Below are 19,856 nucleotides of genomic sequence, written 5' to 3' on the forward strand. Positions count from 1 at the left end.
CTCCACATATTTTGCCATGTTGTTGTTGAGCAGAAAGTGAAAATGTTGTTTGTTGAAGCTGCCAGTATATTTATTGTGCTACTTTTCTCTACTTATCCCCAAAAGAATGCCCTCCTTTATTTAGCACCGTGGCACCGAGTTTCGTTACCACATGTTGCGCTATCCTGTGCCACACTGTTGACTTCTGTGAGCTGACACAGCTGCAGCTTTGGTGGTTTCACATTAGCTTTTTTTCATTTTCAGGAGAACTGTCTTACAGATGATATCAGCGTATCTACGTGGAAGGAGCAGGTTTTCCTGTCACATAGCGCTTTGCTGGCAAAGAGCTGCCAGGCTGCCATGGAGCTTGCAAAGCACAGCGCTGAGATCCAGGACATGGCATTTCAGTATGGAAAGCACATGTCTATGAGTCATAAGGTACGTCTTTTCCTTTCGTTCTGGGATCTTAAATGCAGAAGGACTCGTGAGATGTGCTGCGCTTGAGCTCAGTGGTGTGGTGCCACTATGCTGGTGACTTTCACCAGCAGGTCAGTGGTGTTGCAAGATTGGACTGCTGCCTGGTGCAAAGGTGTTTGCTGGGACTGCTAGTATGAATGCTGCTTGAACTGACAAAATCACGCTCCTGGCAATGTAGCTTGTTTCTGTTAGTGTCCCTCTAGTGCTTCTTTCTGTAGCAGCTTAAAACTTTACCTTCTCTGCTCCTGCGTTCTCCCTTATGCTACTGTCCCAGTAGCAGGAGGAGGCATGTGTTGGGTGTCAGCTGCCACCATGCAGAGATCAGTGCCAAGAGGCTCAGCTGCCTGCAGCAGCACACGAGCTGAGGCATGAGCTGCAGTGACTCATGCACCTGCATTGTTCCCTTCTGAACGATCTACTGTGGAGATAACTTCCAGAGAAGGTGGCTGGACAATAAGTTGGGAGGTCACCAGATACAGACAGGAGCGACCTACATCTCTGCAGCAGTAGGATTTCCTAGAGAAGGCCTCTGACCTCCATTAGAAGTCTTTTTTCAGTCCACATCTAGACTTAGTCCAAAGGAAAGCACACGTTGTGGAACTTAGACTCTTGGCACTCTCTTTTTGCCCTAAAGATGTGCTCCTGCTGCATTGCACTACTTGCAAGTACAGATGTAGCTTGAGACAGGCAGACAGACCTCTCATCCACTTCAGCTGAGTTGGTTTAGACAGTTTGTAGTTCCTTCAGGAGAAGGAAGTGGTTTTATAAAGCATAGCTCTACTGCTGTTCAGATGTCACTATATGCTATTATTAGATATAACTCCACCAGTAAATTGCTTCTAGTGCGGACTATAGCCTTAATATTTTGTGTATGCTTTAATATTAATACATTCACCGCACACATATAGTTGTGTATAAAGGATTGTGTAATTTTCATAGAAAGCTCCTTTGTCAGAAGGAGGTTCATATTGCATCAACTTCCTTGGGTATCAAAAAGTGGAATGTATTGCCCTTCACAAATTAAAAACTGATATTCTTCACACCAAAGACTGGATCATTCTTTCCTTTATATTTTGCGGCTTCCTGCCACTCAACAGCTGCCTGCCTGCCTATGTCCCATCGCCTGCACGGCTCTGCAAGATGTCCTTTACCAATTTCTTCGCAGATTCTCTGCATGCTTCTCTTTACCACAGCTTTCTACCACTGCAGTGCTTTCAACATCTTCTCTCTCCCCAACACTTGAAAAAGTGCGACCAAACTGGAAGTGTCAAAGCAGAAAGTGGTGAGCAGGTATAGAATCAAGATATCGACCTTGATTTGGTGAGTGGATGGGTATGTGTAGACTGTTTGTGGGAACTGAAGAAAGATATTATTTCCTTTCAGCTACATTCAGACCTTCAGCCATTTGTTAAAGAAAGTTCCAGTGACGCCATGGCCTTCAGTTTGAATTCTGCTCCTGCAATCCTTCATCAGGAATTCCTTGGAAGGGAGGCATGGATTAAACAGATCAGAGAGGTAAATTAAAGCATTGTTTAGAATTTTCCAATTTTGCCATTTGTATCTCTCTTCCTACCTATACTTTCAGTCTGTGAAGGAACTTAGAAACCAGCAATGTGCAAAACAACATAGAGGTGACATCTGCTCTCCAGTACTGAAACACCTCTCTTCCACACTTTCAAGAAAGGGGACATCTAGTGATCTGACAGTCAAGCTCTGTCAGTCTTGTGTATGTCAGTGTAACAATCAGATTCATCTGCGTGGAGCATACATCTATTCCTCTGCTCTACTTGTGCTGTCCTACGTCTTGACTTAAAGCTACTTTCACTGGTAGCTTAAAGCAGAGAACTTCTCATTACAGTGGCTGAAAGTTAGGCACGTGTTTCCTTCTGCCAGCTTGGCTCTGGGAGCAGTAGTTTTGGATGAGGAGGGAAGATCTGGAGGACTTGACTTCCTGACCACTACAAAATGTTTGTGAGATCTAACTGGCTGATATTCTTTGTTTTAATTCAGGTATTCTTTTCCTTTAACCCCAGTAAGAATAAAATGGCTATGTGGTGACCTCTTTTATGTACCATGTAGCACAGCAGGATTGAGGTCCATAAATTAGCTTCCTGAGTGTTGCTGAAACACAAATAGGTAACTGTAGAAGACAGCAAGGAAGGAAAGGGGGGAAAACACTAAAAACAGCCACAATCAAGCATTCTTTTGAGTTCCTGCATCAGTCAGATGTTTTGTTGCTCTAAAGAGCAGTGATGACTAGCATTTGGAAATGCCTGCAGTTGTTACGCTGATTTTTCGGTAGAAAGACTGCTGTCTTCAGTAAGAAGCCAGCTCTGTGCAAGCATATTCATTCGAGATGTACTTGCCGATAGTTCCTTTCCTCACTGGTTTGAAAGCTGGACTCTTGGATAGACAGTGTAAAGTCTGAGCCTCTGCCTAGTTCTGCGCCAACAATGGCACGGTTGCAGCCTGCCTTCACATGCGCAAGCAAGAGGTGAAGTCCCTTCAGCAGTGAAATTCTGGGAAGTCTATGCAGAATCTGCAGTGTTACAGTGGTGTGAAATTGGGGGAATCTTGAAGTGAGGCAAACCTTTTGTTTGGGGGCTGGTAGTTTTTAATGTGCGACGGGAAATTTTGGAATTCTACAATCTCAACACAAGGCTCGTATGCGAGTTGAATGCAAATGGGCTTGGATCATTGCAGTTGGAGAAAGATGGTATTACCACAGCACAGTGTATAAAAGCTTTGAAACAACTTCCCATCTGCAGAATCCAGAGGAGGTTGCAGGACTCCTGGAGTGCCCTCTGTCTGCTTACTAATTCTCATACCAAAAATGGGCATTATGGAAACAATGAAGCAGTTCTATCTGAAGGGGAGAGGAAGTGACTTGTACTGTGCAAAATTATCTGCTGACTACTACTTCAGCTCAATACTGGGTGGAATGCCTCGCCCAGGGGCCTTTCTTGGCTTGTGTTGATTTAGAAAGGAAAATTACCTTTCATTAACTACAGGCTCTTTGATATATCCTCCATAGTCAATACTTTTCAGAGTGTGCTCATAAGCCACCCTCTTGTGTGGTGTCATTTGTATGGTTTAAATAGCCAAAGCAGGACAGTGCACTCGGTCCCTGTCAGGTAGAATTGTTCGCAGTGGCTGTGTTTACGACTAGGCATATGGAAATGCTGATTTGGATGTTTCCTTACTGCTAAGGAGTCTGGCTTTCTCCTTTGATTGTTTGCCCATATAAGTGTTCATATGATGGATTAATGGCAGCATGTTCCCTTGGCAGCTTCTTCCTCTTGCAGGAAGACATTGGAGGTCAAGAAACTGGAAGTAAAGGTTTGCACCCAGTAGTCTCCACACGTTCAGAAAGCATGTGGCTGGGAGTTAATGTCAGTAACGCTTATCTTCAATGAAGGCAGTCTTCAAAGGGGTCATGAAGGATGCCTGAACTGCTGTGGAGTGCCCAGAACTTTTGTGCTTGTCTCGCCACAGTTTTCTTGTCAGACATCTGGATACGGTTGCTGTTCCCAAGATAGCCTTTGGGTGGAGACGTTCATGTGAACCTTTCTGCTACTGAGCTGAAGACCTTTTAAAAGTCCTCTTGTCTCTTCATTTCGAAAGAGCAAAACACATCAGATGGCCAGGTGTGGAAGGTTGCAGCAATGCTAAATGCACATATTGAGAAGATTAGATTCTGATTTTGATGGAATTTAGAGAGTGGCTTAAAAGGGACTTGATATGTGTATAAGGGGGAAGCCTTGTCATAGGAGGAGAACATTGTATAGGTATGTGTATGTGTGTGTGTATGCTTGGAGATATATGCATATATATACATGAATGAATGATCCATAAAGACACAAGTCTCTCCTGTTGTCACTGATCTTGCCACAAACACCCTCCAACTTTGTGCATATAAAACTAAAACACCCAATGAACTATTTTGTCAAGTATCTATTTTAAAAGGAGTATGGGTTGGAGTACAGTCTTGAAATGTTTGGAAGAAAAAAAAGAAAAGCAAAACCAAAAACACTCAAACCACCCAACCGTAAATGGTTCCTGGAAAAAATTGTTGTAGACGAAGAAACTTTTGAATGCTCTTCTTTAGACAAAGTGTTGTAATAGTTGTTGAATGCAGTCCCACTGAGCTTTTGAAAAGCCCTCTATTCTCGAAATTTAGCAGATAATCTGGGATTTCCTACACATTTAAAGATGGAAGTGTTGATAGCTTTTAGCCTCTTACAGCTACCTCTGGCTAGACAACAGCAAAAATTCTCTGACTTCAAACAGGCATCCAATATCTAAGCAGTGAAGTAAAAAAGATCAAAGTTTGAGCGAAGAAATTAAGTGGAATCCATCTTAGCTCACAGCATTTATAATTTTAAAAAAGGAGTAAGTCAGAAACTAGAACCTTCTCATCTAGTCCAAGATGTAATCCATGTGCCTTTCCATGTGCCTTCACCATGTGCCAATCCATGTGCCTTTCAGAACCTTCTCAGAAGAAGCAGGGCTGCAAGAAAAGCTTTAATCAAATACTTAATGGAGCATTTCTCAAGTGTAGATTTTAAGACATGTCAAAGGGATTCTCTCACCTAAGAAGGAAAAGTTTTGGAAGACATCCTGAAAACTTGCTCCAAAAGCATTGTCTTAAATCATCCACCTGTGCTCTGCTTATCTGATGCATTTTGAGTTAATTTCATGCAGGATTCAGGGATCCTTCTTCCTGGGAAGGTGAGCTGATTTCACACTACCTCATTTATTAATGAAGAATATAATGGTATTACTGCCCCTCACTGCTGGTACATGGTGATTTTTGGCGTTCAGATGGAAGGCTGAGCTGAGCTGGCTGTTCATGTCTCTAATATGCTGGTAAGCAGATGCTTTTCTTTGAGGGTCCAGAGCCCTGACATTCAGAGGCTGAGATCCTCAGCCAAGCAATGAGACCTGTAAAGTTATCCAAGTTTGAAAGAGTGCATACCATTTGCAAGTCAGGCTTAATACCTTTGAGCAACCTAAACCAGATGCAGAAATCTGATGTAAAAGGAAAAAAAGATCTGTGCGTCTGAGATTATGGTCAGTAAAAAAAAAGTCACAGAGCCACACTGTGGTGAGGACAAGCCACTTTCATTGGCCAGCGTTCCTGGCTAACGTGGGAGGTCCCAGTGGACTGGAGGTTAGCAATTATGATGCCAATCTAGAAGAAGGGCCTTAAGGAGGATATGGGAAACCTGATCCTGTCATCCTGACCTTGGTGCCAGGGAATGTTGTGGAGCAGATCGTCTTGAGTGCTATCACTTGGCATGTACAGCACAACCAGGTGATCAGGCCTAGTCAGGATGGGTTTATGAAAGGTAGGTCCTGCTCGACTAACCTGATCTCCTTCTATGACAAGGTGTCCTGCTTAGTGGATGAGGGAAAGGCTGTAGATATTGTCTTCCTCAACTTTAGTAGTCTTTGACACTGTTTCCCACAGCATTCTTCTGGAGAAAATGGGTGCTCATGGCTAGAATGAGCATACTTTTCACTGAGTGAAAAACCGTCTGGATGGCCAGGTCCAAAGAGTGGTGGTGAATGGAGTTAAATCCAGTTGGTGGCCAGTCATGAGTGGTGTTCCCCAGGACTCAAGGTTGGGACCAGTTCTGTTTAATATCTTTATCAGTGATGTGGATGAGAGGATTGAGGGCACCCTCAGCAAATCTGCAGATGACACAAAACTGGGCAGGAGTGTTGGTCTACTTGCAGATAGGAAGGCTCTACAGAGGGATCTGGACAGGCTGGATCCATGGGCTGAGGCCGATTGTATGAGGTTCAACAAGGCCAAGTGCCAGATCCTGCACTTGGGTCAAAATAACTCCAAGCAATGCTACAGGCTTGGGGAAGAGTGGCTGGAGAGCTGCCCAAAGGAAAAGGACTTGAAAGTGTTGGTCAGCAGCTGGCTGGACATGATCCAGCAGTGTGCCCAGGTGGCCAAGAAGGACAACAACTTCCTGGCCTGGATCAGGAATAGTGTGGCCAGCAGGAGTAGGGAAGCAGTTGTCCCCCTGTACTTAGCATTGGTGAGGCTGCACCTCAAATCCTGTGTTCAGTTTTGGGCATGTCCCTACCAGAAGGACATTGAGGTGCTAGAGTGTGTCCAAAGAAGGGCAGCAAAGCTGGTGAAGGGCCTCAAGAAAAGGTCTTTTGAGGAGCGGCTGCGGGAACTGGGGTTGTTCAGCCTGAAGAAAAGGAGGCTGAAGGGGAGACTTTATCGCTCTCCACAGCTACCTGAAAGGAGGTTGCAGCAAGGTGGGGATTGGTCTCTTCTCCCAAGTAACAAGTGATAGGACAAGAGGAAATGGCTTCAAGTTGCACCAGGGGAGGTTTAGATTGGACACGGGGAAAACCTTCATCACAGAAAAGGTTGTCAAGCACTGGAACAGGCTGCCCAGAGAAGTGGTTGAGTCACCATCCCTAGAGGTGTTTAGAAGATGTGTAGATGTGGTGCTTAGGGACATGGTTTAGTGGTGGACCTGGCATTACTAGGTTAATGGTTGGACTTGATGATCTTAAAGGTCTTATCTAATCTAAATGATTCCACAATAAAATGAAATAAAAAAGGAATAAAGGTGTAACAGTAGTAAAGAAGATTTAGGAAACAGATTAGATTAGGTTGTTGCTTGGAGAACCACAACTGCCATTGACTTGAATGTTTGAGAGGAACAGCGTGAGAAAATATTCTTGCTGTTTGGAATGTTCGTAATTAGACGCAGGAGGAGGCATGCTGAGCACACCTCGTCTGGTATTGCTGAGACTAAAAAGCATCTTCCTCAAACATGTTGGCAAATTCTCTGCTGCAGTGTGAGTCTGCATATAGGCAATCATTTGCTAAAGAACATATTTCTGGTGTGTTCTGATACACAATATAACTACTAGATATATTTTGAAGAAGCTGTAAGATCCAACCAATATGAATGAAAGTTGGCAAATCAAGGAGATGGGAATACGTAAATAAGGCAGCAGTTACTGGCAGTGGTTTTGATACTCCCAAATGGTATCAGCCTGTTTTCTTAATATGCATTCCAGAAAAGCTGACTCTTAAGAAGCTTAAAGAGAGTAGTAACGAGGTTTTGTGGATCACTCCCCTTTCTCCTTCAGAGAAGTCAGATTTCTTATCTACTGTTTTCCTTCCTGGTTTGCTTGCTAAGTCTTGTTGGTTTTTTTTTTCCTCTATTTTATTTTTCCCTTACAAAAATTAATTAGTTTTCCAAATCTCCACCATCTCACCAACATCTCTGCAGAGCTGTGCTTGCCACATAGCGTTGCTCTTCAGTGCGGGCCTCAGCTCTTCTTATTATGCCGATTGGGGTGCTCCTCTTGGCTTCTCTCTGAAGTCCCCACAGAGGCCATGGAGAGGTAGTGGTCCTAATCTACATTATTTCCGGAGATATGTTCCAGAAGAACTGAGGTTTATGGTCTTTCCTTGTGGAGGCTAGAGGGAAAGAAATGGGTAATTTATTTATTTTTTTTTTTAATCAATGTGCCCGGAAAGAGAGGAGCTGAAGTTGATTGAGGTGATGGTGTTGCAGCTGGATCTGACTTACAGGGGTAGGCTTCAAGTTGGTTAAGCAGGAAATGGCAGAACACTGCCACTGTGTGAGAAAGACATAGATATCTTCTCTTGTACATCGTCCCGTGACAGAATTGAGGAAGTTGGACTACATACTTCTCTGCATCTGGGCAAAACGAAATTCAAAATTTATTTGTACTTCTTTCCAAATGCGCTAGGAGTTACAGGTTACTTGTGTCTGCTGTGTAAGTAAAAAGTGATGATGGTAGTTAAATATAATTCTAAACTAAAAGCACCTCCAGCCTAGGTCTAATAGCTCTGACATGGACCTGACATCCCCTTTCGAGAACTCTGGGCTGCTGTCTGTGTGCACATCACTACAGTACTCAGAGAATTCTCTTTTAAGAAAATAAATCCTATTATTCCTGACATGAAGTATAGTTTATTTCAGAATCTCATGGGAGAGATTAATTAATGCAAACAGCAAGATTTCTTAAGACCAAAACATCTTGGATTTAACAAATGTTTAACTACAAGTCATAATAAAAAACCTAAAAATTACATTGAGTATCTGCAGCTCTCATCTGAAACAGAACCATATTGTATAAGTTGGTAACATATTTGGTTGTATTTTAGGTTTTCCCATATCAGATTCCTAAAGAAAGTCAGCTATGCTTAAAGTAGTAGCTCTTTTAATTGCATTCTTTATTCTTTAGTTTGTACTGTGTAATGTCTTACATAAAATCTCTCTTTCTCTTTAAGGCACAAGGAAAAGGAAATGTAATGGACTACAAGAAGGTTGGTATATTACCTTTAAATCTCATTATTTTTAATGGGTTTTGTAATATTTTCTAGTATGTTCTTGACGGTAAGGAAGTTTCAACTAAAGTCACGTTATAATTTGTGTGTGTATGAGGAGGAAGAGAGAATGGTTTGTGTAATTTTTTGATGTTAAAAAGCCATTAACAACCAACTGTACTGTAAGTATCAAATATAGCTATTTAATAATATTTTTTGCTGTTATTTATCTCATGTACTTCCCCAAACTTGATTTTGAAACCAGGCCTTTGCTGTCACCTTTCTCTGCAGTCGTTTGCAGGTTAGCTTTGACCAGTGGCCTCTGTGTACTGGTAGGGTATGCTGTTACATTTTTTTTAATCTCACCTGAATGCCTTGCCATCTGTTAAGAACATATATGTACACGTTTTATAATAATTTGTGTTTTTTCAGGTCCCCATTACAACTTCTAGCTTAGTCAGTGCTGTATTTGCTGCTTAGGACTGCTCTATAGTAAAGGCAGCTCTGAACCGACTGCTGCAAGTAGCTGGGACACCATCGAGCTCTTGGCTACAGGAGGTGGCTGAGGAGGTTTCCCTGGTTAAATTCTGGAGCACAGTGTGCTTGTGGTTGGGACAGAAGATGACAGTATCCGCAGTTTGCTCACTGAGCGGGAGCCTGACTTGATTTGAGTCTTAAGTAGATCATGAGGGTCCAGTTAGTTATTTTCAGCGTGAGTGGGAAATTAACATCTAAATCACTGAGCCACACACGGGCTTGAGAATTACTTCTTGATCTGGGGCCTGAAAGGTGTTACAGCTGTGACTGATTGCTGCCAGTATAGAAGGCTGACACACAGGTACAAGTCAGACTTTTATAGTTGTTTATTTTTATTAGTAGTAAGAGTAGTATTAGTATTATTCTGTACTAAGAAAATTTGTCGTTTGAATTATTAAAAACAAGCTCTCTGTCCTTCTTTCCTCTTAGGACATAGAAAGGATCTGAAACTTAGGGGGCCGGTTAGCTCAGTCAGTTGAGCATGGTGCTAGTAACGCTAAGGTCACGGGTTCGATTCCCGTTCGGTCCCTGTGTGTTGCCTGATCTAGTTGAGAGGTGGTGACAGGGAAGCTGGATTAAATGATCTCTAAGGTCCCTTCCAGCTTAGGTCATTCTATGATTCTATTTAAAATCACTGTGCTTTTATTTTTTTCTACAATAGAAGAAAACCAATAAAACTTTCTTAAATCAACACTGAGACCAATACATTTCTTCTTCTTCAAATATATCTGAGCATATGAGACACTTCTGTGAAGTTTAAACCAGATTACTTGCTTTTTTAAGTCCTGAATGGATTTTCTCCTTTTAATTGTTACAGTTGTGATCTGCCTAATGTTACTTCCATAGTTTAAAAAAAAACCAAAAAAACAGGAAGGAAGAAAAGCATCATAATTGCTTTAATGAATTAAATATGTGAGTTCTGTATTTTGACTAAAAATATTTCATATTTTGTATCCTTACCATGAAGTTTAAGAACATAGGATACTTGGACAACTTGGACACTTGAATAAAATGAAAGAGAGGGCGAAAAGCCCTTCAAGTTTTGTATTTTGAGCAATTAACTTAAGCCAGAAAGCAAGTGATTTTACTGGTTCCAGGTAATCATCTCTTACAGAAGCACAGATACTATGAGTTTAGTAATGATAGTGAAAAATTCTTGATAGTTTTTGTGAGCTCAAGCGGTAATCAACTTTGGGGTTTGCAGATGTCAGTTTCAAAACTATGGTGTCAAGTCCCTCTCTTCTGTGTCTCTTTGCTTAAAATAAAATTGGTCATTAGTTGCATCCATGTTAAATGAACTCGGTAACCTGTAGCTTGGCCAGCACAAGCACAGAGCCAATTAGAAGGCATGTTGTGCAGTACAAATTAGTATTTCTTTTTTGCCCTTTGCTATGTGTCTTTATTTCTACATCGCTGGAGTCAGTGTTTTACACATTGCTCAGTCTTTTCTTCTCAACATCAAGGCCCTCTCTTTCTGTTCAGTTGCTAAAATTACTTTGATTTTCCTAATCAGATCTGGGGGCTTGTTTCTCGTCGAAAAAGCAAATTTCACCAAAACCAGCTGTAGAACTTCTGAAATTTTGTATTATTTTTGTTCTCTTAATTTTTAACATGAATTTCGGTGTGCCACTTAGTTGAGATAAAAATGTTGTTCCTTTAGTTGTATTCACAAATACATGTACACAAAGTTGTTAGCTATGAAGCCTGTTTAAGAATATTTTGCCTTACTTGCTGTGGCTTTCAATTAAAATAATGAATGAAGGCAAATTTGAGAAATTGAGATCCAGCTGTTCAACATGCCTCCTTAAAAACCAAAAATCTTATTTCAGCTTTGATACTGCTCAGAAATTTTTTGATTGTTCTTTTGATGCACATTATAATAAAGTAGTATCTGAGGTTTTTTTACTGACAGTATCTAGATGGTACTGGTAAAATTTAGTGAGCCCTCTGACATAAATATAGAAGAGAAATACCTTCTGTTAATTAGATCTGAAACTGTCATGTCAATAAGGTCACTGTGTTCTGAAGAAATTTTTAGTATTTTTTTTCTCCTATCTTTTCTCAGTGTTTTTATCAGAAAGACTTTGATATCACAAAAGGCTTATTTTAAGGTCTGAATATAATTTCTCACATTAGTATCTGAATTCACTCTGTTTTTTTTTCTTCTTTTTTTTTCCCCTGCACAATCACACTGCATCCAGACAAATTATTGATCCATCATTGTGGTGTTTTAAAGTCTCTTCCAGAGATGAAAAAGTAGTTTCAGCTGTGTTTTAGTGGTGTTTCTCAGATAACAAAAGAAAAAGTACCAATATATGGCAGAGAGAAAAAATTAATGTATGTCATTGAACAAGGCAGCAACTTTCCTGTCACCCTCATTTGTATGTGGGATTTTGGCAAAAATCTCAGACTTTTTAAAATCTAAAAGCTTTTATCCATTTTGCATCTACTTTGCATGCAAGATAAGCTGTGTAATTCTAAAACAACAAATTGAGATTCTCAATTTAATTGTTACTATTTTATAATATTGATTAAAAACTCTCCACTGAAGTCAAGGCCTTAATGGTGCTTGGCATTATACAAACTTGTTAAATGAGCATAACAAAGGCACAACTAGTAGCAGAAATGAGTAAGCTAGGAATAATTTTTGGTTTTCTGGCCAAGGCTGTACAAAAATTATAAGGCTAAATAAAGAAATAAATCCTGTATTTTGCAGCCAACAAATATGCTACTGCAAGGATTTGTTGGTTTTCTAAATGCAATACACAGAAAAGATAAAGTTCAGTCATATGAAAGAGGACGTAGCAAAACTTTTTCTTTTTTTTTGTACTTTAGCCCTGTTCACTTGCTCTGCTGTCTGTTACCGAGGCCGTTCATCCAATGTGGCAGGGAAAATGCGGTCTGTCAGCACAGTACGCTTTGACACAATGTGCGAAGTTTGTAGATGAAACACTGTGCGTGACGTTAACCCGTGGAGTGGATTCTGGGCAGCACTGGAAGTGGCAGGAGTCAAGAAGTGGTGGTTCAAGCCATTTGTGTGCTGCCTGGCACTAATGTCTTGGCTTCCCATAGGGTAGGAAAGAGAGAAGAAAAATGGGAAAGGTCATGTTTTGGAACAAAGAGGTTTCTCAGTGGCATCCTACTGCCATGCAACTAATGCTTGTTTTGGAGCAGCTGCTGCCATTAGTTCCTTTTGTTACGTATATGAAAAACCTAGAAGAGTTGATGATTCAATGAATAAAGGTTTTTTTAGATGTATTAGTCACCCAAAACAATTTGGGAGAAGCAATTTTCTCCTTTGTTGGAATTAACTGCTTCTGAATTATCAAGGTGTACATGCGGTACCAAAAATCAGTTGCATCTTTGTTTTTAATCAGTGGGTATTTCCCATGGCCTCTTTGGGGTGAGAATCCAGCAAAATTTTTGTTTTATTAAAGCAAACAACTATCACATCTTTTAACATAAATATCAAGTTAATTGCTTGTGTATGCTAAGCTGACAATTAACAGTTGCTGTTTGAATTAATATGATTCATGAAAGTCATGCTTTTTGGTAAGAAGTCATCACTTAACTGCCATTGTTTGGGTTTAAAAGCTAGTGGGCTGTGGGCTGTGTGAAGTTCGTCGTGAAAGGCATGGAAAGGTGTAAGGAGGATTTGGTGTCTCTTCTAAAATATTAAAGGGTGTGTACAATCAATCAGTGTCTTGGGATGACTTGCAATTTTTTGGCAATGTGTACTACAAAAACTGCGTAACAGCCGGGGTAGCAGCGTTGCTTGCAAGCAGGCCAGCTTTCTTCTGCTGTTGGGGATGACTCTCTCCAGATTTAGTCTCTTCCTAGACAGGGTGTTTCTGAGTTTGAAATAAAAAGAGAATTGTTCTGCTTGTCAGATGAGTAAAGGGAAAAAAATAATCCTATTCTGTTAATGGAAGTTTTTGCAGGGTGTTGATGCCCTTTAAAGATGCATTTCTTTACCTTCTGTATGAAAAAGTTTCTAAGAAAATATTGGATAAATACTGCCCCAGTTTCAACTGACATATGACACTGCACATAGCCAGTAAAGACTTTTTGTAAAAAAATAAGCAGACCCAAACCAAAAACCTTATGGCTTTATGAAGTGATGCAATTAAGTGATTGTCCAGCCCATTTTGAGAAGGAAGAGCATAAGCCTGTGTCCAGCCGCAAAAACCTGTAAGAGTGGATGCTGAGACATTCCAGAGTACTTAAAAAGCAAAAGAAAAATTGATCTGCTAGCTGTGAAATGTGTTGGTACCTTTTCAAGGTAACATTTTAGCAGTCTTAAACATTAGTAATTATTGAGCATGGTGTTCCCACAAAAGATGAAACAAATTTAGAGAAGCCAGTGCAGAACACTGCAAACAGTTAGAGCATTATTGAGTCACTCAGCCACAGATCAATTTAGATTTTGTGTTTTGGGGTTTCTTTTCATTTCAGTGAGTACTGTGCACTTCAGAAATGTAGAATGTTTTAGCTTACTTCAAGATCAGAGAGAATGCATGATGTCTGAAGATTACGGATGTTTAAGATCATCTAAAACAAAACAAAAAAAATTTTGAAGTTACTTGTTGATATCTTGTCACTTAAATAATTAATCCTAAATTTGACCATTGCCAAAAAAGAAAAAATAAAGTAAGAACGTCAATGTTCTCATTCTCTCTCTGCACATGAAGTCTAGTACAGCCAAAATATTCACCACATACTCAGGGAGTCTTCTCCCAAAAATCTGTTGTTTCCTACAGGTAGAGCTATACGAAAGGTATCTTCATTCTTTTGGCTAGGAAATGAGGCAGAAATATCTCAGCAGAGAAGGTCTGAAGTTAGTTCTCTTTGTACTTAAACACCTGCTTAGTTTTCTTGTTTCCCTTTGTAGACTCAAATATTTTTCAGCCTCCAAAATCCAGCAACCCCTGGCTTGCCTCTTTGACCTCTCGCTGCCCTTAGACAAGCCATTCTGTCCAACAGCAACCCAGAACAGTTGATCTGAAAGGCAGATACTTCCATGGTGTGCGTCAGAAATTTTCTCTTTGCCTTTTTATAATAAAGAGCCTGAGAAACATAGTACCTTGAACTCTACTTCATTCACAAATCATTTAGTAATTTAAGTTGGAAGGATCCTCTGGGAGGTGTCTTGTCCAAGCTCTTGCTCAGAGCAGAGCCGATACGGATTTGCTCAGTTGAGTTTTGAGTATTTGCCAGGACAGAGATTTCACAGCCAACCTAAGCAACCTCTTCTGGTCCTTGACCTCCCTCCCAGTGGAAAAGAATTTCCTCGGCTCTAATCACCACTTCCCGTGCTGCAACCTGTATCTCTTGCCTTGCATCTCACTCCTGTGCGCCTCTGAGAAGAGTCCAGTTCTGACTCCTTACCCGGTGAGGTCAGTCTTCTCTTCTTAAGGCTGAACCAAGCAATTCCCAGCGTTACCTTGTAGAACACATTCTGCTCCAGCCCCGTATCGTCTGGGTAGCCTCCCACTGCACTTGCTGCAGTGTGGCAATATCTTTTACTCGGTGGGAAGCCCAAAATTGGGCACAGCACTCTAGACACAGTCCCACAAGCTTTAAAAAGGAGGCAGTAACTACTGGCTGAATACACTTGTTAACATAGCCCAATACAGGTTGATGGTCTTTGCTGCAAAAACAAACTGCTTCAGGAAAAAATGAGTGTGTATGTAACTAATTATGAAGAAAAAGGAGTATAATTAAAACTTCACAAAAGCAGGATGTGGATCTCTTGGCCTGTTGGTCATTGATTTGAATCTAGTTGAATGTTGTCAGATCTGGTTACAGTCAACTTCGGTTGGATGACCGTTTAGAACTATATGTGAAACCAGCAGTTGGTTTTGAGATTCACCATCACCATTGCATTACTCTTTGTATGTTTGTAACAAATCAGTAGAATCTAAAAGCTGCGTAAACCCTATCAAGGTTGCTAATCCCAATGTGGAATATCCCTTATGAATGTGCTTAAATACTTGATAAAAGAACCCCAAATGTTAATGCTACAAAGCAGGAGCAGGAGTGTGAATTCACTGCAATTTGATATGTAGTGTGACCTAGACAACACAGATTTTCTTTTTATTATTCACCTATGATCCAATGCGAAAGTAATTTCTTTTTACTAGCTCATAAGCAGAGAGATAGGACACACAAGCACACTTTTCTGGTTTTATGGTGGGCTTAGGGCAAATCAGTGAACAGAAAGAATTAAGGTTCTCATCTGTAAGCATCCCTCTGTTCCCACATGTAGGGGCAGAACTGTGAATGGACTGTATACGGTTATATGGCTACTGCTCTAAAAAGACCTCTGTTTTGTCCAGTAGCTTTTAACATGAGAGGTGAAAGCAGTCCTGAGACCAAAGTCATGAACTCGGATCCCCCTTTTCATAGAAAGTGGCTGCTGTTCTGGGTTTTGGTTCTGTTCGTGGCCCAGCAAACCTCAGAGGGTTGAGTGGAAAATGCCCCAACTGCAGTGGATTTGGTGCTTATGGTTGTCTCCTGAAGGACAGGAAATGGAAGCTGGAAGCCAAGGTACTGTAATAAAACTCTCCTTTCCAGAGGGCAATCCCTTTTCCAAGGGGCAGTCTTCAAGGAAGAATCAATGGCTTGTTACCATTTATTTGCAGGACATGCCTAGAGTCTGTGGATACAAAGGAGGGAGATAGAGGAAAGCAGCCTTAAACCTGGAGAGGCTCAGAATGTGTCCCTTTCTCCTCCTCTTCATTTGCTGGTACAACTGAAAAGAAGGAAATGTTGAAACAATCTATATTTTGACTTGTATTCAGTTTTAATTATTGAATGCCACTCTAAAGAAAGTTGTGTTTCGATGATGGATGAAATTGTTCCTACAAGTAGAAATACGTTTGATACACAAAATGATGCCATATAAGTAGAGACTAAAGGAGCAGATGTCATTATTTAGAAGCAATTAATGAGGAAGCTTAATTGAAGTTTATAAAGTAACAAATAAAAGCAGTTCATTTTGCTTTTTTGTTTACTTGCCTCAAAAATTAGTTGCTCCTATATAAATGAAATCAAATAATACATCTAAGCTGGATACATTGATTTTTTTTTTTCTATGTACTTAGTTTGTGAAGTTCATTACATAAAGTCATTGAAGCTCAAAAATTGAGAGTGTGAAAGTGTAACTAATACAACGAACAGTACAGTTAAAGTCTTAAATCTGGGGGTTTTTTTATACAACAGGGCTACTGAAGCCTGATGGTTTCCTATGGAGCTTTATCTTGTATTTCTTTAATAACTATCCTACTTACAAGAAGTCTAATTTGTACTTGGTTTGGAGGGATTGTTGGTTTTGTTTATTTGTTTACAACCTCAGGTGAGATAGAGGTAGCATGCAGTCTGGTTAATCCGGACTGGTTTGGCTCTGCGTATGCTTATTTGAGTTGACCAATTCTGCAAATAAACCAGGTAAATTTTTAAGTACTATAAATTGTTCATCACACAGGATGATCTCTAACTGAAAAACTGAGGGAGGAGCTTGCCATATCAGCAGGTATTTTTTATTTTAAAGTCCCTTGAACGTTCCTTGGAAACATTCAACATCAGATTAGTCTAATTTTTGTATAGTGATTCCTCTGCCTATAGCTTGACGCAGGCTTTGCAATTGTTCTGGCTTCAAGGCACTACATGTGTCTCAGCGCTTACACAAGACAAGCGTGTTAATGGATTGTGTTCCTGCGTTAGAATTCTCCCCTTTCCAGATTTTGGTGTTACAAGTAAGTCATAGCACATATATGCAATCATATATGTGTAAGCTAAGCTTTTCTGATCTTTGACCAGTTTGAAGACTTTTTAGGAGCCTTTTTTTCCCCTGTTTCTATCTCAGTATATGCTTATGTATTACAAGGCATGCTAAGCCTTTTTAAATTTAGGCTTTAGCATATCAGCGGGGTGTGCATTCTACCATCTCTCAGCATTGTGCATCGACAAGGGGAAGAAACACTTTCTCACGCTGCTGGTGTGCCCCAGCTCACCTGTCCCCACCTTTGCTGTAGAGCTGTGGTTGTGTGGCTGATTCCCATTTGTTAGAAGACATGTTGATTTAGCTGTGCAATGCTTTGCGCCTCAGGGCAAGTTCCTTTCCAGCGCACAGTGCGGGAAGATTCTAACTGAAGTGGAGAATAAGAATTTTATGAACAGGGACTTGAACACTCAAGTGCTGTAATGTGCTCTCAGCTAATTTAATCTTTAAATACAGATAATGAATCTACTTCAGTTTGTATTCTGGTAAGAAATGTCATTCATTCTGTATGAATGCAAGTATCTGTATAAAATGGGTGACCTGTACAAATTTTTTTACATGATTTAAGCTAGATAGGTATGGTTATACTGATGTATTTGTAAATTAAATGAGGCATTGGGCTGTGTATTAGAGGAAAATGTAATTTATAAAACCCAGTATAATTAGTTACTGTAGATATCTGTGTTCAAGAAGAGCCCTTTTTTAAAAGCTGATCCAGTGATGTAAACCAGCTATGAAAGCCAGGTGGGGCACATTAACAAAGATCATGAAATGCTTTAATGCTTTTGGGATAATCAAATCCCAAAGATCCACCCGGCCTTGGTTCCTAGGCTCTGGCATGAGGCATCAGGCTGGAGTTGATCTGGGCACACCGGTATTTTAGGGTGGAAAAAGTAAGAGTGTTCGATGACAGTCTCATAATCCCATTCAGAAGAAAAGTAAAAATAATAAAGCCCTTAATAAGTGTGATTACCATTCAGAGATTCAGCTAAGTTGAGGTGCTGAGAAAAAACAACTTTTGTGTTTGTCATTTTTTGTTTGTATTATTTTAACCTGTTGTTTACCCACATTTTTTAGGTGCCAAATCTTCCCTTGAGCTTGCCATGAAATGTCTGTTATTCCATTAAATTTTTATCTTTCTCTTACGATGTATCACCAAGCCATTGTCAAATTCCCTAGCCTTTCTAAGAAGATGGAGTTTGCATGGATATAGCTCAGTACAAGAAAGTTGGACACATCTCGTTTTAATGACAAAATTTGCTTTTGTCCCCTGTAACAAATGTAAACATACGGTATATAAATAGAAACCTTTCTTACAAAGGACAAGAGTTCAACATGTGTCACCCTGTGCCTGTTTTCAAAAGCAGGCGATGGAGTGGGTGTTCATAAAATCCAGTTTTTGACTGCTGAAAATAAGGGTGTTAGCGAGCGGCTGCTCTGCCAGTTCTGCACAAAAGCTCTTGGGCAGCGGCTTGGGTATGAAATGCCTAGTTATTTAAAAATGTGGTTTTGTTGGGGTTTTTTATTTAATTAAGTGTGTCCTTTGAAGAGCCAGCATCTTTCAGGTGATGAAGTAATCGGCAATGTTGTTTAAACTACCCACAGTTTTGTTGTAGCAAGGAGCCAAAACAGAGCAGCTGAGAGTATTTAAGAGCTTTGTCTGCTGGCTTCAGCTCTTGCCTTGCCCTTGGGAAGGTGCAGCCGTGGCTCTGTGCTCTCGGAGAGAACCATGTACGTTGGTGCTGCCGAAACCCACCCCCTTGTGCCTCTGTTTTCCCACAGCTGCAGGACACCATCAAGGCCGGCAAAGGTGTGACTTCTGCCATCGACCTCTGCCGCTGCCACGGAAACAGAGCGCTGGCGGCCCTGGAGGGCTTCCCTCCCTCCGAGGCCAGGGCCGCCTTGGCCAACATCGTCTACGCTGTGACCAGGTTTCCCTGACCCACCGCCCCGGGAGGAGCTGCTCTCCCTCCGACGGCGGGAGCAACCCAGCGTGGGGACACTGATGACACCCTGACACCGCTGGTCCCCTCATCCCGTCCTGTCCCGACGGAGGAACGTGCGCCAGCTGCCGCCGTCACCACCAGCAAAATTCGGGCTGGGGGGTGGGGAAAAAGGTCACAGCCAGCTTTCGCTTGTCGTGCCAGAAGCACACTTGAGGCTGCACCGGTAGAAATAATTAATGAGTCCCGTTTCCGTGACCTCAGCAAATGGACAGGAAATAAGTTGATATTGATTGGGCACCGGCGGGGACGGCGCCAGGGCGGAGGCCGGTGGTTTTCCTGCCTGAGGGAGGGATGGAGGAGTGTGAAGATCCAGGTGTCACAAGAAACCCGCTCAAACCTGCCCAGAGAGAGCGAGGTGCGAAAGGCAGGAGTTAACATACCCGCTCATCAAGGGGAAGGGCAGTCTGGGGGATTAATAGGGGAAAATCCTCTCTCTGTCTGCGTGCGGTCATATCTCCTCACACTGTTTTTATGTATTCAAATGTAAAATTACTCTGTGCCTAATGCTTTCCATATTTGAGAAACATGTTGAGAAAATGTGTCAAGCATGGTAAGTAGGAGCTTTAAAGTATTTAATCAAATATTAATTTGGCTCTGTTAAGGGAACTGATTGCCTGGGTTTTATACTGTGCGTATATAATATGTTGCTCTGGGTCAAAGAATGAGGTTTTTCCAACTCTGCTGGGGAAGATCCAGCAGTTTGTTTCAACACTGTCTTACACAAAAGAAT

The 19,856-nt window shown here is 41.1% G+C and overlaps 1 protein-coding gene across 1 annotated transcript; it reads left to right on the forward strand.

The window, feature by feature from the left end:
* Positions 1 to 243: 243 nt before the first annotated feature.
* LOC104278275 (decaprenyl-diphosphate synthase subunit 2-like) lies at positions 244 to 19,061 on the forward strand (the record flags this gene model as incomplete). The annotated part of the gene is made up of 4 exons (XM_009875195.1): positions 244 to 417; positions 1,840 to 1,971; positions 8,765 to 8,800; positions 18,903 to 19,061. Coding segments are annotated over 4 exons (501 nt in total), but the record flags the coding sequence as incomplete, so codon positions are not given.
* Between the last annotated feature and the right edge of the window lie 795 nt (positions 19,062 to 19,856).

The sequence above is a fragment of the Apaloderma vittatum genome, unplaced genomic scaffold, assembly GCF_000703405.1.
Source record: "Apaloderma vittatum isolate BGI_N311 unplaced genomic scaffold, ASM70340v1 scaffold18058, whole genome shotgun sequence".
NCBI classification, from domain to species: domain Eukaryota; kingdom Metazoa; phylum Chordata; class Aves; order Trogoniformes; family Trogonidae; genus Apaloderma; species Apaloderma vittatum.